We start from the raw sequence: 18,697 nt of genomic DNA, 5'->3' as shown, positions 1-18,697 counted from the left end.
ACCCTCTTCATCAGAGTGTGACTAAAGCCCAGAGGAATTCAAGCACAGGTCTTTCATGCCCACATGACTGCTTCAGTCAGGAGAATCAAAGTTTGGGAAATAGTTCGGAAAGAAAGGAAGTACAGATACCGATCCAGGGAGGAAGAATCATTATGAAATTCTTTGTACGCATATTGAATCTGTGTCTTGAAAATAGCTTTTTTGTAAATGTCATTTGATTAAATAAGACTTCATTTGGGTTGAATCTATTATAAGCCGAGGTGTGGGTCAACTAGAGGAGGTGGTGGGGGTGGGGGTGGAGGGGGGTGAGAGTAAGCATTCTCCATCACCCAAGAGACTAATTGCGCAGTGAACAAATGCCAGAACATCCAAGAGCACCGTGGATATTTCCCCCTCCAGAACTGTTCCATGTCAGCTTGGCTGCATAATGAGAAATGAGTTTTTTTCGTTTTTTAAAGTGGCAAAAATTTTTAAATTTATATCACAAACATCTGCAAAACTCTTACGGCATATTTTCCAGGAACCTAAATAAACATCCTCTAAGGTTTCATGCCCGCGTGTGACTTCACAAGCAATTAAGAAGGGCCACCGCTTTTCTGCCTGTACCACTTGTCGACCGTCGCTTACCCGTCGAAAGAGTTAAGAGTTCTTTTCCAACTCGAGATCTGCCCCGTCCGTCCAAGCTCACCATATTATACAACTTAGTGTGCGGTTCTGGATGCGGCGCATTCAAATTACATGCTATCGAATTCAAAGGCGAGGGGAGGGAGGGTGGGGGGAACAGAACGAGTACGCCGTGGGGCTCCGGTCCAGGGCCAGAGTCCCATGAGCGCTAGCTGCACGTCAATCACAATCACTTCGTAAGAGCTGAACCCTGTCCTACTCTTGTTGTTGTCCAGAAGACACAAACCTTTCACTAACTTTATACGAGGTGGACGCTGATGACAAGGAGCAGCAGAGATAAAACAGAAAGCACTCATTCATTGCTTGTGGTTCTGCACGGCACAGTGGGGGCAGCATCTTGATCTAAAAACCATATTCTTGGAACAAACAAATCTGCATAAAATTAAGCCAAAGACGGGAACACAGGAAATATGCTTGACATAGTTTCACTGGTGTGAGAAGGAACCAGAAAATAGCTCTGGCACCTGCTGTGCAGAAACAATGTATGTTTGGACTGACGTGTCAGCATGCCATCACTGGAAACCGAACCACATTTGGGAAAACCGACTCACAGAACACAGCATAGGTAAACATCCATTTCAAAAAAGAACAGTACGGTCTGATCATTTTGTGTTAGAAAATCGCGTCTGCCAGTTTTCCATTCTATTCAAATTCAGTTTGCCACTTGGTTGGCTGCCTTAGCTCCGTGGTGGTAAGAAACTATTGCCTTGCAAGGAAACTCTGGATTCTTGCTTTGGAACTTGATACTGTGGTGGATTTTGAGTATCTAGGATCAAACTATAACAACGCGCCCACATATACTGCATGCATGTTAACACACAGGGATAGATCCATGAATGCCCCATGCTTTAGCACATGTTGATTACGTTGAGAATAATTACCTGATCCGACATTTAACTTTAATCAAGTGTACGAGAGGAGGGAGGGAGAAGGAGAGGGAGCCAGCGTACAGTAACTAGAAGCCTTCACCGCACTGTGCAGTCCAGAGCCAGACTCCGGAAATGCATGGCAGTGTTCCCTACATCCTGCCCGCCCAGCCCTAACCCTGGCCCTGGCTCTCGCCCCACACTGCCAAACCCCTGTTATCACTCTGTGCAATTACCTCCAGATTCTTCTGCACTCATATCATATTGTGCCAATTATAAAATCCCCTTCTAAGTACAACTACAAAGCACTACATGTGTTTTAGTGTAAAGCCTGCAGTTTGCTGTCTGTGTTTCTGACCAAAAATAGCTATGTGAGAGCATATATATATATAAATAAATATGTGTGTGAACATGCATGCAAAAACTGAAATGCAAAACTCCTAGTGGAGTGATTCCCATCGGGGGTGCTTGTATCCCAGGAGATAGCTGTTATGGAGTACTTGGAAAAATAGAGTGGCTCAAATAATTTGTGATTGAGAGAGAGTGTGAAAAGTAGTTAGCAAGCGAGCAGAGAAGTTTGCTAAATGTGATGGATAAAAGGTGAAAGAGTAAGCTAAAAGCAATGGATTTAAACAGTTGAAATAGTTAGCTAAAAGTGTTGGATAAACGGCTGAACTAGATACATAAAAGTAATGGATACAAAGTTGAAATATTTAGCTTAAAGTAATGGATAAATGGTGAAAAAGCTGAAAGTAGTGGAAAATAGTTGAAGTAGCTAAACGTAATGGATTAACAGTTGAAATAGTTATCTAAAAGTCATGGATAAACAGTTTATATAGTTAGCTTACAGTAATGGATAAACAGATGAAATAGTTGGCTTAAAGTCACGGATAAACAGTTTATATAGTTAGCTTAAAGTAATCGATAAATGGTTGAAATAGATAACTGAAAGTATTGGTGAAATGGTGAAAAAGCCAAAAGTAGTGAAAAAAGGGTTGAAGTAGTTGAAAGTAATGGATAAATGGCTGAAATACCCAGCTTATTTGTATAACGAATGTAAACATGACCAAAACCAACCTAAACTATTCAACTTTTCAAATTGAAGTTCAATAGAGTGCTCCAGGGATGACGTAGTTTTGAAGGTCCACCAGGAAGTTAGCATCACCCTGAGTTCCCTCGACTAAAAGCCAATGGGATTTTTCCATTGGGTTTTGGATTATTGCAGAAAATAAGCTCCGTGTCAAACAAACATTTATGATACTTACAAGTTTTGTTTTGTTCAGCAAGACAATTTTCACGAATGAACACCACTTCTATAATTTTTGAAGCAATCGGCAGAAGTAAAAGGCTAAAGTTATAGACTATAAACGAACTACACCACGGTCACATGAGCGCGAGTCGGTGTGATGACATTTAGTAATCTCATTTAGCCACTTGTTAGCAATTGACTTTTTTAAGACACAAAGGCTTCAAAGTTCACGAGTTGGGTATTTATTGACGTACTTTTATGTCGTAGAACAAAACGTTTAAAACCTCTTCAGCTTGTGTTAACCACAGACCTTATTCCAGGCATCTAACCAAAAACACATTCAAATAAACCCATTGACTTCAAGACGAGGGAACCGGAAGTGCTAAAATGCTAACTCATTTCCTTGTTTAACTCATTCCTGTAGCACTCTGGGGTATGAAGAAGTTGTTATGCATGTTATTTTATATAATACAGTGTTAAACAACATCCAGTTTGAAATCAATTCAAATGAACGTGACGGGTTGTGTCTACTTTAGTTCCTCTTACAGGGCTGTGGGGGTACATTAGAGAAAAAATGTTGGGAACCACTCTACCGGAGGACTGTTATGCATTGCATTCCAGAGGCTATTCCAATCACCTGTCACCAGGTCGGGCCTGCACCTTATAAGGAGCGGAGGGCACTCTCCTCCACGTGTTTTCCAAACACTGCACAACTTATCAGATACAGTTTCATGGACAATTACTATGCCGTCTCTGGCCCCGAGAGCATTAAAAAAAAAAAGACCTACAGATCTACCTATCTGCAGCTCCCTCCCTCCCCTCCCTCCCCCATTTTCCATGCTTCCATTTCACAGATACTATGTAATAAAGCCGAGATCAAACGACTTGCTGGCCAAGTCATGTACAATGAGAGGTTGCCTTTTGCCTCAGGGGTGGTGGTGGTGATGGTGGTGGGATCGCAAAAGAATGTGATACCTCGAAACGATGAGAAGTGGATTCATCTGCTAGTGAGCACAGGCCCCGTGGCTTTTGTCTGCAAGAGATGCTGGATGTGTTCAAAGCTCACAGGACAACTTTCCTTCTGTATCTCCAGCATGATCTTACGGTCAGATTTGATCTTTGAAGGTTGCATGTGGTGTGCTGGTAGCCCATATGGGGGCCCATCCTTGCCTATGGCCAACTTTGTACACCTTCCACATGTCACATTTCAGCAGATTTATCCACATTGTGCAGGTATGGGGTCAAGAACACAGCTTTCTTTAAGAGGTTTGGAGGATTGACGCTATGCTTAACTCGTGTTAAATAGCAATACACTTTCGGTACAGTTGGCTTTCACACCTGATGCGAACCGTACCCGTGTACACAAGATTCGAACTCCAGACCACCTTTTCTAGTGGACTCGAGTACGGATCGACGAACCGTGCCAGAGTACGGTACGGAGCGTTTCGCACTAATCAAACTATCTGGACTTAGGTCCCTTATGTGAAAGCACCTTCAGAACACTTGAATTACAATATGCTGAAAGGTTATTATGGATTTTTTTGCCCAATAATGCCAAAAACATTCTGCCTACTGAAGCTTTAAAAACTTTGTATGTGAGCAAAAGTACCTTCAAACCAACTCTAAAAGAAATGGGAGCCGGTGCAAGGTAGCTAAAACATGATTAATGTTCTCTAGCCTTTATTAAAAGTCTGGCAGAAGAGTTCTGAACTAGCTGAAGTTTTCCTATCAGCTTTTTTTGGAAGGAAGGCCAGTGAAGAGGGCATTACAATAGTCATACCTGCTAGTAATGAAAGCAGGAATCAAGCAGGAGGATGCTATGAATATTATTAACAACCACAAATATGTGATGGCTGCTGAGGCGATGATAAACTTGAGGTTTGGAGACACCCCCACAGGACTTAGTGCGCATTACAGGAGTGGACATATGCTTTTTTCTTTGTGTTGTTAACAAAACATTTACATGGCTGCTCGGCCCCATAGAAAAGTTTATTATAGCTCACAATCATGAGTTTACTTCGCCTTTTAGTGAACTAGTGGGCGCACAAAGAGGGAGCGGCTCTTTGTGCGTAAAGATCTCCTGAAAAGTCTCCACAGCAGCAGCAGCAGCAGAACCATGCGCACTGAGCCACAATGGGATAAATAATGCCGTTTCATTCGCTAAAGCACCAGCGCGTCATACACTTTTATTCCTAATCGCGTCTATGAAGCTGTTAAGAGTTGAGTTTAAAGTTGTTTTTGTGCCCTTACCTGTGGATCTGAACGGGACAAAGTAGAGCTGTTGAATCGAGGTTGAGGAGAGGAGAGGGATCCAGTCTGCAGTCGGTCCTCCACTATTACACTCAATGATAAAAACCCCTTCAAGCTCCTCCCTTTAAGACACAACCGCACATCTATACTCTTGGCCGAGTTGTCTGCTCTTAAAAACACGTTAAAGTACCGCTCAGACTGCTCTCTCACAAAAAGCATTCACATACAAAGAGTCCGAAGTAGTGAAAAGTGTCAACTCTTAGTGAGGAACTTAGTGCAGAAGTCCTGATACTGCGAGAGGGAGTTTATAGGCAGAAAGTGCCCTTTTTGGTTCTCCTTCAGGGGGCCTCTGAAAGAAAATCATCTGTCAAGAGCGATCATATGAAATGTTAATCTTTGGGACAAAAAGGAGGGCTAGTGTGCTCACAGGCCTGGAAGCTTCCATGTTAACAGCAAACGCTTTTAATGTGGTGGGGACTAGAGATTACCAGTTCTTGCATCGCATAAATTACAATCTCAGAGATTTATCTCATTACAAAGAAATGCAAATTACATCTACAAACCTACAAAACCTGGACAGTAAACCCCAAACTATCTGGATTGATAGATACAACTAGAGGTTATTAGGAAACTAATCATTTTAGTAGTAATTTGGGTGAATTGACGCTTTAAATAGCCCCACAACACAATACTACCCCAAATAATTCATATACATCACCCCAAATATGCCAACTGTGTTGTTGACAACATTTTGATCATATTAAAGTTATGATTTTCTAACTCTGAAAATCCTGTCTATGTATTCTAACTAAAATAACTTATGGTAGGCTATAATAAAATGAGTTTTCATTGTTACTTGTTATTTACATAATGATCAGCTACGTGCTGTATATGGAAACAAACCCATGTGTGCAATAATGCCACTACAGCAAATACTGTGAAAATTTCAGCAGCAAAACTTAAAGGTGCAGTGTGTAGGATTTGGAGTATGTAGTAGTATGTATGTGTGTATGAGTAAGTTGGTCATATTTGTTAAAAAGGGTCCCTTAATTTGGTTATTAAAGCTACACTAAGCAATATTCTTTATTTTTATTATTTATTAAAGGTGCAGTGTGTAGGATTTGGTGTATATAGTAGTATGTAGGTGTGTATGAATAAGTTGGTCATATTTGTTTAAAAGGGTCCCTTAATTTGGTTATTAAAGCTGCACTAAGCAATATATATATATTTTTTATTATTTATTAAACGTGCAGTGTGTAGGATTTGGTGAAACCTAGCGGTGAGGTTGCAGATTACAACCAACTGAAACTTCTCCTGTGTGCCAAAGGTGTAGGAGAACTACGGTGGCTGACGCGAAAATGGGAACAGCGAATGTCCCTGTCTAGAGCCGGTGTTTGGTTTGTCCGTTGTGGGCTACTGTAGAAACATGGCGGCCGGCTCCGTGAAAAGGATCCGCTTGTTATCAGTCTTCGTAACAGCTCATTCAAAGGCCACGAAAACACAACAGTTCTTATTTTCAGGTGATTATATACTAAATAAAACATACTTATACATATTATATTCAATTTCTGCCAATAGATCCCCCTAAATGCTACACACTCCTTAAATATCCCTGAAATAATACATTAGTAGGTATTTTTGACTTTCCAGAATAAACGGATTTCTTACAGTAAAATAAAAAATGTTCGGGACAAATTGTGAGAGTTCGTACCCTGTTTTTCTTAACGAGTCTTTAACAAGTCTGAAGCCATGCTAGTCGCTCTGTGAGACTGTACTTAGCTAAATGCTAACGTGAGCATGCTCACAATGACAATGCTAACATGCTGATGTTTAGCAGGTAATGTTCACCATGTTTACCATACTAGTTTAGCGTATTAGCATGCTAACACTTGCTGATTAGCATTAAACACATAGCAGAGCCGAGGCTGACGGGAATCTAGTCAGTTTTTCACCTTCAATCGGACATAAAATGAATTGTCGAGACGAGCTAGCGTGGCTAAAAAAGAGGAAGAACATTTGTCATTTCCAACCATCTGGATTGGAAATACAGCTGCAACATGAGAACAGTTTAAAAATATATTTCTTTTATTGTGGAACAGACAGAATATGTCTTCATCCAAACGGTTAGAAGAATCTTTAAAGATTCTGGAAATACCCTCAGGGCAGCGGTAAACGTTGTTAAACAAGTGGATGAAGCGGAAAATCAGATGCTAGCTCTGTGACTCAAATGTAATACGAATGGTAATATTTATTGTCAAATTAAACTCTAAAAATACTGGAATCAGCCTTCAAAACATTCACCATTGTAGGTTTTTAATTATACAATGGTTCCTGAAACCCCCAAATAGAATAAAAAATACAAAGGATATCATACATCAATTACCAAGGCTAAAAGTGTGGTGTCATGTTTGGTTCTGCAGCCCTGCAATATGTGACCTTCTGTCTGTCAGCAATTTTCGTAAGGATGCAGGTTAGGAGGTGACAAACACAATAGCCGCAGTGTTCTACTTTGTACTATGAAACAGCAGCAGCACGGGGACACTGCCCCGCTTTGTCTTCCCCTTTAAAACAATGATGCTCACAACAAAGAATGAACTTACAGTAAGAGCATTAGGCCACTGGTGCAGAAATGAGCACCATATGCGCTGCTGCTCTTTTGCATGTGTTTCTTTAAGATAAAGTGAAATAAATGCGGTCTGTTGATTGCGTGCAAATGCAATTGTGTGTGTGAGACATAACGAGAGACAATGCGAATGCAGAGAGAGGAGAGACAAAGACAGAGTGTAGGGGGGGTTAGAGGGCCATCCTTATCTTCAATCCTTTGAAAAATGATGCATTTTAAGATAAACCTGTCATCCCTCATCTCACAGGTTTTTTCAAGCTTGCCTTCAGTTTGCACACAAAATCTTGGCCCGGTACCCTGCTGCAAAATCACTTCATGGCATAATTCGATTGCCAAAAATGATGCTCTGTGCTGAGGCATGTTTGTAGTTAAGTGTAATGCCCTTATACACAGGGCCGATGCTCACTTGTTATATTTACATCATGAGCTCAGGTGTTTACCTCGGCCACACACTTCAGTTTACGCTCAGCCTCCTCAGGGCTGTGGCCTTGCGTGAGTTTTTCGATTGGAAAAAAGGACAACAACAGAATGGACACAAGCGCCACTAGAGGTAGCAGTGAACATATGGATAATTGTGCATATTCATCTGCTCACAAACCAAAGAGAGAACATTACGGCTTTTTGCTTTCTGTGAGCTGTTTGCAGCTGCTGTCAAGGATGAACAGATCTTTGGAGCCCCCAGGCCAGAAAGATCCCAACTGCCAAATCTACCTGACATATATACCTTCACCATGTTACATCAGATGAAGCACCTCAGAACCAATTATAAAAGGTTTTAACAAAACCTTTGACATTTTCCCATTTCATCATATTGTTTTAAATCGAGATGAAAGACTGTGTTGCCGTCTTGCGCGAAACTGATGTTAGAGGTGAAGATGGGATTTGCCTTCAAAGTTGTATTCAGTTGTAGAAAAGTGTTGGGAGTTAATGATGAAAGTCCCAAATGTTATTCTGCAACCGAATCAGCGTGGCTTAATGAAACAAAAGTTTCCTTAACAACAATGAAAACCGGGACATTTAGGGATGCTGCAGCTTTAAATATAATCAGGATGTCTGTTTAATAATGCAATGTCAGACATCAACTTAAAATGGATTAAAACATGCTGCAGCCTTTCTCTCACTGTGTATGTATGACGGATGATTGGTATCTAGGATGTCTCAGCTGGTGGACGTGCATACCAAATACCTGCAGCATCCTGGGTAAAGCCCAGGACTTTTATCATTCTCATCTGTCTCCGGTTCCTTCCTGTATCCCTCTACTGTGTATCGTCAAAGACAAAAATGCCAACAAAGGGTAGACACCTGCACTAGCAAACATCTGGATTATTTCCCTATAGTGTGTGGTTCATGTTTGTCTTAATACTGACTACCGGTCCGCCACATTCCATGGACAAACAATAAGATTATCATGAGAAAATCAGACTGATGTGTCCATCTGTTGCACCACTTTTCCACTAAAGATATGAAACGCCGGTCATAGTAAAGTGTAGATTAGGTAACCCGATATTATGTAAAAGCAAAAATGCAAGAGATCCGCCTGTCCACCAGAGGATAGCGTGTCAGTGTCACGTTTTGCCACGCCGGGGTGTGAATATTACAGGCATGTAGGAAGGTGCAGCACTAGCAGGGGGGCAACAAAAACACTCACTTAGGCTTAGGCAACAAAACCACTTAATTAGGTCTAGGCAACAAAACCACTTAGTTAGGTCTAGGCAACAAAATCACTTAGTTAGGTCTAGGCAACAAAACCACTCACTTAGGTCTAGGCAACAAAACCACTCACTTAGGTTTAGGCAGCAAAACCACTCACTTAGGTTTAGGCAGCAAAACCACTTAATGAGGTTTAGGCAACAAAACCACTCACTTAGGTCTTTCTCACTTTTTATTTTACGTCACAAGCTCTGAGCGTAGCATATTCACGCTGATGCATTGACATTGCAGTCAGTACAGTTTACATGGCGTACAATTGACACGCCTGAAGCAAAAACAGCGTTCTTATTATATACTTTGGCCTTGCGCATTATCGTGCCATTCACACGCCTTTTCGTGCGACCGGGCTGGGATTAGGCTGTTAAGATGCATAGAGATTGTGTGGCATGAGAATGACATCATCCGTGACAAGCCTCGGCCTATATACTGTCTTTATGACAATAATGTGTGTATAATGCACATCATTTTAATATATGACAACATTAGATGAAGGTGGCTTACATACGTGGATCACTGAAAGAGTAACTGTTACATATGAAATTCGAGCCTCTACTGTTAATGTTCACGATGACCTCGGCTTTGAATCCTTTCCCTGAGCTACGCCCTCTGACCCCCTTCCACGCCTAATTTCCATTATGTAAAATGATTTATAATGATCAATTACACGTAGCGTGCAGGAGGGCTCAGGCAGGGATTAAAGGCCTTGCTGCGACACACCTGGCTCAACTCTTTCACATGTTCAGGGGCCCCGGGACGGGTCCCTGGGGGCCTCCGTCACACCAGCCATAAGCCTAACTAAAGCAAACACAGAAAACCCTCGTTTGTTGACTTTCTAAGAAATGTTGAATCTAGTCAGGAAAATGTGAGGGCTTTGTCAAAAAAGTGTCTTGATACATTTTTGTGAAGAATGTGGTTTAAAGGTAAAAACTCTTTCATGCTGCCTTTTATGACATCAAAGTAGCTCTGAACTGAATTCCCAAAGCATAACGCTGCACACATTAAACTTTATGAAGAGGAATTTATGTTTTTACGTCATTACTCTAGAGAAGATAAAAGTCACCTCTTTTTTTAAAAGATACCATCAATGGAAAAGAGATTTCTAGCTTCTGACTTTCTGTATTCTTGGGCGTCTATAACCTAAACCCATTGCGAGAGCTTTTCAAACATACCGAGTGTACAAAGAAAACACAATAAAACAAGAACATTTGCCCACAGATGAGCTAACAGAGCTGGGTCGCCTCTTTCAGTCCCTCTGGTAACTTCTCTCACCAGACTGTAATAGTTGCCAAGCGCTCTCATGACCAAAAATCCACCGCTGGCATCCACCAAATTTCCACAAATGGGACTTTGCCATTTTGTTAGAGGCTATTTTCCTACCATATCATTGTAAGTCATTACTTCAGTGTTTGTTTGTCATTATAAGAAGAATATTCTGTCCTGAATGTATTTACTTTTTATCAAAAAACAGCAATTGCAACTAGTATGCTGCTGGAAAACATCTGAGATTTCTTATGTACTAAAACACAGCATCCCATGTGAAGAAGAAAAGGGTGTATGTAGAAACCTGGCTCTGATACACAGTAAAGAAATAGGGGTGAGTAAGAGAGAGAGAGGATGTCACTGAGGTTATTAAGTGGGCACCTCCCATCACAGATGTTTAACCGAATCACTCCCATGACACCTCCGCGAGGCTCCTCTGAATCCCAGCACCGCCACATCAACAAACATAAAAAGATAAAAATCTGGATCAGGACGGATCTCACCGCTAAGACTTTGGTTGATACATGAGACGGAATTCAACGCCTATCAAAGACATTTCATGTTCGACTGTACAGTAATATTAGCAATTTATGGTAATACGAGGGTTCTTATGGCTTATTTCTTGCTTGTTTCAGTCTAAGCTGCACTGACACACATAAGACAGCAGCAGACAATAAAGCTTTGAAATCATTTCTGCTCGGGAGTCAAAGCCGGGGCAAATATAACATTGTGTGGGATGTTTGATATTGCCACGGAAACCCCATCTGTGTCCAATCACAACAAGGCCATCTGTTCAGCATAATAAAAAGCGAAATGACATGAGGAAGAGTATGGGAGATCAGGAAACTGTATTTTTGTCATATGTATATTTTATATACGCTGCACATGTGGACATGTAGTTCTGCTGCCCGCAATCACAACATGTGTTATTCAACAATGCACTGAAACTCTACCTGATCCCTCAGTGTAAGTTGCTCTGAATAAGAATATAATGTACAGACATCATTAATCCCTCCAATACTGGCTTTATTATTACACACATTACTCTGTATTGCGTCTGTGGGCCAGTTTACTTTAACCACACAGTGGGCTGAAGTGTTGCCAAAGTACAGTCATTCCTTCAACCCTTTTTTTTTTCATGCATCAGTAAAGAATGAATGGATGAATAGAGGGGTGATGCTTGGACAGCCCCTGGTGGAGATTATGATAAAGTGAACATTGTAACTATGAGCCAGATCCATTATTTGTTATGGTGTCAGCAGTCTGACCTATACTGCCACCAACAGTTCAGAATGTAAAGTAGATGTAATCCCATGTAAAAGACAGCTCTGTGTAATAATATGCTCTGTGTCACACTAAAGATCTTTGAAGACTTTTTCTCTCTCTCTCTAGGTTTTAAAGAATATCTATCTGTCTATATATATTTCAAATAAATGTTTTATAATGTTCTGAAGTAGCAGCAAAGAGTCCCAGGGCATACTCACTGTAGTTACACACTGCACTGTGAGCTGCTACCTAGAGAGGACTGTAGCCTACATACTGTTTGCAGGTTTCTACTCGTTAACTGTAAGTTTCCCTCTCAGTGTGTGTGTGTCCAGTCAACTAAGAGCGCGGGGAGGTCACTTAGAGGTGAAGGATCACTAAAAACATATAGACATGGCACAAAAGGAATGTCCTAGTTCTTCTGTGAGGGCAGTTCTATAAAAGGTGCATTCTTTGATCACATGGCTGCATCTGAAAAAAAAAAATCCCATCTCATAGGGAAAAAATGCCATAAAAAGTAAAAGAAGCTACTCGGATAGTCAGACAGTAGTCGCGCCAAGCCAAGCCACGAACAGCCGCGAGCACAGAAGTTGCGCTGGCACAGAGTGTTTTATAACCCATAATAAAAAAGTCTGAGCTTAGTCGTCATTAGGGGCATAAGAAAATATCAATAATATCAAGTATCCCAATATTATGTTTTATGATACTGTAAAATTTGCAAAGAGATGCGCCCTCTCAGTGCATGTGCCATCTCAAAGTAGTGCTATGATGTTGGATGTTACATGGACTGTAATTAATGCAAATACAGATCCCACTGTTCTGACTGCATAAAAAGTTCACTTTTTTAATTTACACTTTTTTATACTCAGATTTTATACATATTGTGGTGTGTTCTTTATACTATGACAGTTTTCCTAAAATTAGATTTAAAGAAATCGCCATATATCGCCTTGCTTACAGTATTGAAATATATGACGTGTAACGATCATCATTATCATCAATTTGCATCAAAAATCATACTCCTTCTCAGAGTTGTCAAATCTGAACACAGACATGATACACATATTTTTAGACTCACTCCGAGTGTGACTGCACTTCCAGAGGATATCATATCCTCTATGTCCAATCATGAATACACATAAATCCATAAATCTGCTTAGAAATCACTTATGCTTCTTATAAATCTAGAACTTGCCTGAGAGTCGTATGTTTTCTTCAGTATAAAAGTATTCCAGTGATAGTTGTCAGTACATCCATGGGTTCACTACATACAGGACTACAGTGTAAACAGCTAATCTGAAAAACATGTAATGCTGCCGATTTGCCAAAATGTAGACAAATATGGGCAAAAAAAAAACACAGTTATTAATATGTAGCCGACAGCAAAATAATGACTCCAGTGCAACAATAAAATTCCTGTTTACATTCCCCAAAACCATCACATTATGGGAACTGTAGTTCCAAAATGTAGATGGGGGTGTTGGTGGGGGACCAAGTAATCTGTGTGAAGTCACAGGACCTACACTACAATACATGTAGGTTTATGCATAGACACATAGGTCCCCATGTAAACTCTATGTGCACACATGTATACATAAACAAAAAGTAAAAACAATAGTAGGATGGGTTGGCTTCCATAAATTACTAGATAGATACTAGTAGCCATTACGAAAAGACAACGTTAAAGACAACTCATCTTAAGAACCTCTGGACGTAGTTTTCTCTATTTACAGATTTTGACCAACGCCACCACCTTTACATGATTTTGCAATCTTTTGGATGGCACAGAAATAAAGTACGTATACGGCACTTTTGTGTCCTCAAACACGCGTCCTTTCATAACCCTTTCACAATTGTTTGTATCTAAAAAAAGGCCAGCCTATCTCTACCTATGTACTCTATGCTTAAAGGTGTTAAATGCAAGATTGGGAGCACTTCTATTGCCTCCGCACGGCTCTCAACATGGCGAAGGCTGAGCCAGCGGCTCCGGTGCTCCTAACGGCATCTGCAAGATTTCACAGAAAGGAGGAAAACAAGCAGTAAGAGCTGATCTGAGGTCTGCTATCCATCTGCTGTCTATCAGAGACGGCTGACAATCGCTCGCGAACTCCGACCAAACGGTCAAACTAGGCAGTGCTGATCAAATATGAATCAATATTATGTAACGTTAATGCCTATTTCTCTCCTCCAATGTTTTCAGAATCATCTTGTAGTGCACGGTTTAGCTGTAAAATGAGAAAGTTTGTGACGCCGCCGCCATTGTGAAATCTTGTGCAGGAACGCCAAGTACCAGTCACATGACCGGAGCACAGCCAATATGAATGCTCTCTCAATAAAATGACCTGTGATTGGTCAAAGTCTCCCGTCACAGGCTAGATTTTTTAAAGCCTGAAAACAGAGCCATGAGGAGAAGCAGAAGTCTAGTTTTCTCTCAGGACACTTGAATTACAATATGCTGAAAGGTTATTATGGAATTTCTGCCCAATGATGCCAAAAATATACTGCCTACTGCAGCTTTAAAGGCACGTGCAGCTATGTCAACAAAGCAAGGAAAAGCTCGGATTACAACACACAGAGGTAGAGCGACTTCATTCTCTGCTCAGGTAGACATTACTCCACTATATCTTTAGATAGCAAATAGTTGTTTGATGCTATATTAATGCTCTGGATATCATATAGAGCACCTTTAATACTACATTATAAACTCATGATGGAGTTGAAAACCTTTTGGTAATTGTAAAATATTCTAATGCTGTATTGTCGGGAAGCTATGTTATTGGGGAGAGAGGGAGAAGTACTGATTGTATAACCGGTGCCAACCTTGACCCACATGCAATATAACTCATTTACTGTAGTACCTCATTTAACATCATCATCCAATTGTACTGAGACAGTCTTGGGAACTCAGTCCAGGTTCCTCTAATGCACAAATTTGAAGATGTAATTTCCAAGGTCAGGGATCATTAATCTCCAGCGAACACTGATTTGCTGGGTGTTTTTAAAGAGCTCTGTTTTTAGTTACACTGACTATTTACTGTAAATATTGCTGGAGTTTTGCTAACAATTTAGCTTTTAGCATTATTATAGGATGATACTGGCTCCCTGCTTTCAAATGACATTGGCAGTCGTTTCACTGCAAGATATGTTCCTGTGAGCATGTTTGTTTGCAGATGACATAATGTGATTTTAAAGACATACTGCATTGCATTCATTTACAGGCTTTATATATTATGTATATACAGGCAGGAGATGCCTGTATGAGAGTGAAAAATTGGACTGCATATGGAGTTTCACTGTCATTTCCATTTTACATTCCTATTCAAAATGACAGACAGCGAGGGAGGAGGTAGGCATTCACGAGGACATCTATTCTGCACATCCTGACACCCTTCAAATTGTCCAGTGACCTGAGCATGAAAATGAAACACGTTCCTGAATGTGACGGAAGATGTAACAGCCATTTGGATTTTTTTTTTTTGTTCCTAGGGAGAAACACTTTACGATTATCTGCATCTTTAAAATGCCAAGCAATAAACCCTCCCCTAAAATACAATAAAAATATGCTTCTATGAGGAAAAAAAAGTAGAGTAAGTCACTGCCTCTGGCCTTACTTCCTTCCTTCCTTCCTCCGTCAGTCTTCATGGTGTTTCGATTTGGTCTCCAGACTGCTTCACTCGCTTCAGGTTCTGTTCCAGCACCTTCTAAAATCACGGACTTGATCTGAGGGGTCAGTAGCAGAAGAAGAAGAAGAAGAAGAAAAAAAGAAGCGAGTCAGGTTTATTTTTATATATCTGCTATTTCTCTCTGCAATCTTCAAAAAGCCTGGTGTGGATATGTTGCAGGCAAATACAGCATGCATACAGAGTGCCTTCTATTCTGTATCCTTTGTGGATTAGAGCAGATCACAAAGTCTGCAGAATACAATCTGACACGACGCATGACTTTTCATACCAATCTCTGCGATTCCCCCGTGAGTTCAGGCAGTGCATGCAAGATCATAATTTCACTTTGGTGCGGTTAGAGATGTAAATAGATATAATCTTAGAAGGCGGATTAAGATGATAGTATAGCATTTGATCTTCAAAGGGCCGGAGGTTATCTCAGGTAAAGTACAAGTGCGGTTAGCTTCCATAAAAAATTCTGACACAGAGTTAGACTCCTGTTCATTTCCATTACAAAGACAAGCACCTCTTTCTCATTCGTAGCCACCTTCACCTCAATATCGTAGCGCTCATCATCCTCTGTGTCAATCTTTCACTGCAAATCCTTACAGAGCTCGTGTGAAGAGAACAGACTTCTATAAGCCACGACGGAGTGCAGAAGGAAAAGGGGTAAAAAATTGAAGTAAAGAAAAAAGAAAGAAAGGAATGATTCATCATCAAATGGCATGTAAAAGCAGCGGCTTTAAAATTTCACTCAGCCGTCAAACTAGACAGGTGGCAGGATGTCTTTTAAAGTGGATTTTTTAAAAGAAAGAAAAGTATACAGCCGAGTGAGAGATGTTGTTTATCTGAGAAACACATCGGGGATGGTTGCAGCGAAAAAAAATATTGTTTGATATTATAGACAAAATGTATCCACATATAAGCTTATTCTCAACCATTCTGGATATAAGGACACGGCAATACAATACATCCATAGACGTGCCATGAGTTAACCGGCCTGGCAATTCAGTATGTCAATGGCTGTTGGTAGTGTGAAATAATATTTGACAGTTGAGTGACAGCGGTGATAAATCACCAAAACAAATGCAGTATTCTACGGAGAACAACACGAAAACCACAACAGGCCACACTGACACAAGATAGATTGCCAAGAGAGTCCAATCTGAGTTTTTTTGTGACAATTCGGGGGTAGCGGAAACAAAACACAACACTGACATTATCACATTTTATGTTGATATAACAACCAGTTTCTTATTTATACATCCAGCAGATACGGAGCAACATTATCATTCATTTGGAGTCGTGTTTCTGGCGACACGGCAAATATAAGCCCTGTATTCATGTATTCATTCTTGTTTTAACTCTGTTTTTGGCCTCTACCAACTTCTGATAAAAAATATCTCTTATTTTTCATCAGAAAACTCTCTCTTTAGTTGCTAAATGCTCCACTATATTCACCTATATTCACACCAGCTAGTTGCTAAATTTGTCTACTATTAGCTGGGAGCTGGACAAGTAGTGTACATCGGGTTTATCAAAGCTATTTTTGCAGGAAACAGCTGACGAAAGCGGAGAGAGTCAATCAAAACAGTAAAGCTGCGGGTTGTGAAAAACCAAAACAATGAGCTGAAAGACACTGAAACGCGCCGTAGTCCTGTGGGTGATAATCGGTTGATAATTCTCTGTGAGCTCATCATTATGAGCGACACTTTTCACATGCAAGTAGTCATTTGATCCGGTTGTGTCTAGAAGGTAACCCGCAAATTGTTCAAGGTCAACGCCTAACCTTAACCATCCCGCGAGATTTTGGCAATTTGTGTGTTGCCTAATAGATGCAACCATTTGATCCATGGTTAATATAAGAAATATTGAATATAACAGCTATAAGATACTCTATTGTTTATACTTTACCAACCAATCAGCAAAGAGCCATGATAAACACTCATACCTACAGTCTGTGCAGAGTACCATTGCGCAGACCCAACCATGATAGTTTTAGATAATCGGAACTGGCAAAAGAAGACAGGTATCAAATCATATTGAATGGTTGAGCAAACAAATGACATGAGTAATATTAGCATTTGAGACAGACATACAGTATGCTGGTATCTGACCTTCTTGACCTGGGAAATACCAATTTGGCAAAAATAAAAGATTCTCAACATAAGGTTTACTTAAGCTTTTCTACCACATCCCATCATGTCGTTCTCAGCTAAAAGACTGCGTCAGTGGTTATCTTGCAAGGCAGCTGGATTCTAGCGGGATCACAAGATCATGCGCAAATCCATCTTTCAAGTAATGCGTTTGTCTCTGAACCAAAGTTGGACCAATCAGCGTCCTGTGAGGAGCGACTGGCAGCTATAGACGTGGTTGAGGTGTGTGTGACACGACACGGCGAGGCGAGTGTTTGTTCCAAACAACAATGGCGGCTCCTGAAGAGGTTAGCGTAGATGCTGCAATTAGTGATATCAGAACTAGAGATTCTTTCTTAATTGAAAGAAGAGCAACGGCACTGAAGGCTTTTCTCGATGGAAAAGATGTTTTCGCTCTTCTCCCAACTGGCTTTGAGTTTGATTGACAGATGGTTCATCCAATCAGCTGCCAAGTATTTTTTTTTTTTAAGTTTCTGCCCTTTTCCAAACAGTTTCCAATGACGTCTTCTCAAATGGTTCTGTGTAACAAACCATCTGGCGCGTCAGGTTAAGTAAGTGGACCATGTGTTGAGGATTTTTTTGCCAAACACATTTACAGACTAATAAAGAGTGCCTTTAAAAGGGCCCGGCTAATAAAGAGTGCCTATAAAAAGTTAGCGCTTCATTTCATGCAGTCATGTGTGATATTTTTTCGTGTCATTTGTAAAGTCTGGCACTTTTTTATCAATTGCAGGATATCTAATTTTCGACACACGTCTTTATCTCTTCCCTGTACTTACGGTGCAGCTGTTCTGTACCTGCAGTACCCGAGCAGGAAGGTTTAGAGCACTTACTCGCTCTTTTATCACTGCTTCCGCAATCTTGACTTCCCGCTCCGCAACCAGTAATGCCTCTGCCCTTTTTAGCAGCTTGCCATGTCGATTAGCCATGTATTAAGTTTATAGTGCATAGTGGAGACAGTTCACTCAGCACAC

At 40.6% G+C, this 18,697-nt stretch overlaps 1 protein-coding gene across 7 annotated transcripts in view; it reads right to left on the bottom strand.

Annotated features, from left to right (window-relative positions):
- Positions 1-15,625, bottom strand: part of cald1a (caldesmon 1a) — a 79,464-nt gene extending 63,839 nt beyond the window's left edge. For 6 of the 7 annotated variants that reach the window (XR_005205629.1, XM_037761228.1, XM_037761229.1 and 3 more), the window contains exon 1: positions 5,050-5,283. Coding sequence is in view for 5 of the 7 variants with exons in the window: in XM_037761228.1 (XP_037617156.1) it covers positions 5,050-5,268 (219 nt within the window). In the remaining 2 variants the exon portion in view is untranslated. Of the gene's footprint in view, positions 1-5,049; positions 5,284-15,516 lie in introns of those variants that run through there. The other variant, XM_037761233.1, reaches the window with a different exon arrangement.
- Positions 15,626-18,697: the final 3,072 nt, after the last annotated feature.

This window comes from Sebastes umbrosus, chromosome 23 (genome assembly GCF_015220745.1).
Source record: "Sebastes umbrosus isolate fSebUmb1 chromosome 23, fSebUmb1.pri, whole genome shotgun sequence".
Lineage (NCBI taxonomy): Eukaryota > Metazoa > Chordata > Actinopteri > Perciformes > Sebastidae > Sebastes > Sebastes umbrosus.
This window is presented reverse-complemented; position numbering and strand designations above follow the sequence as displayed.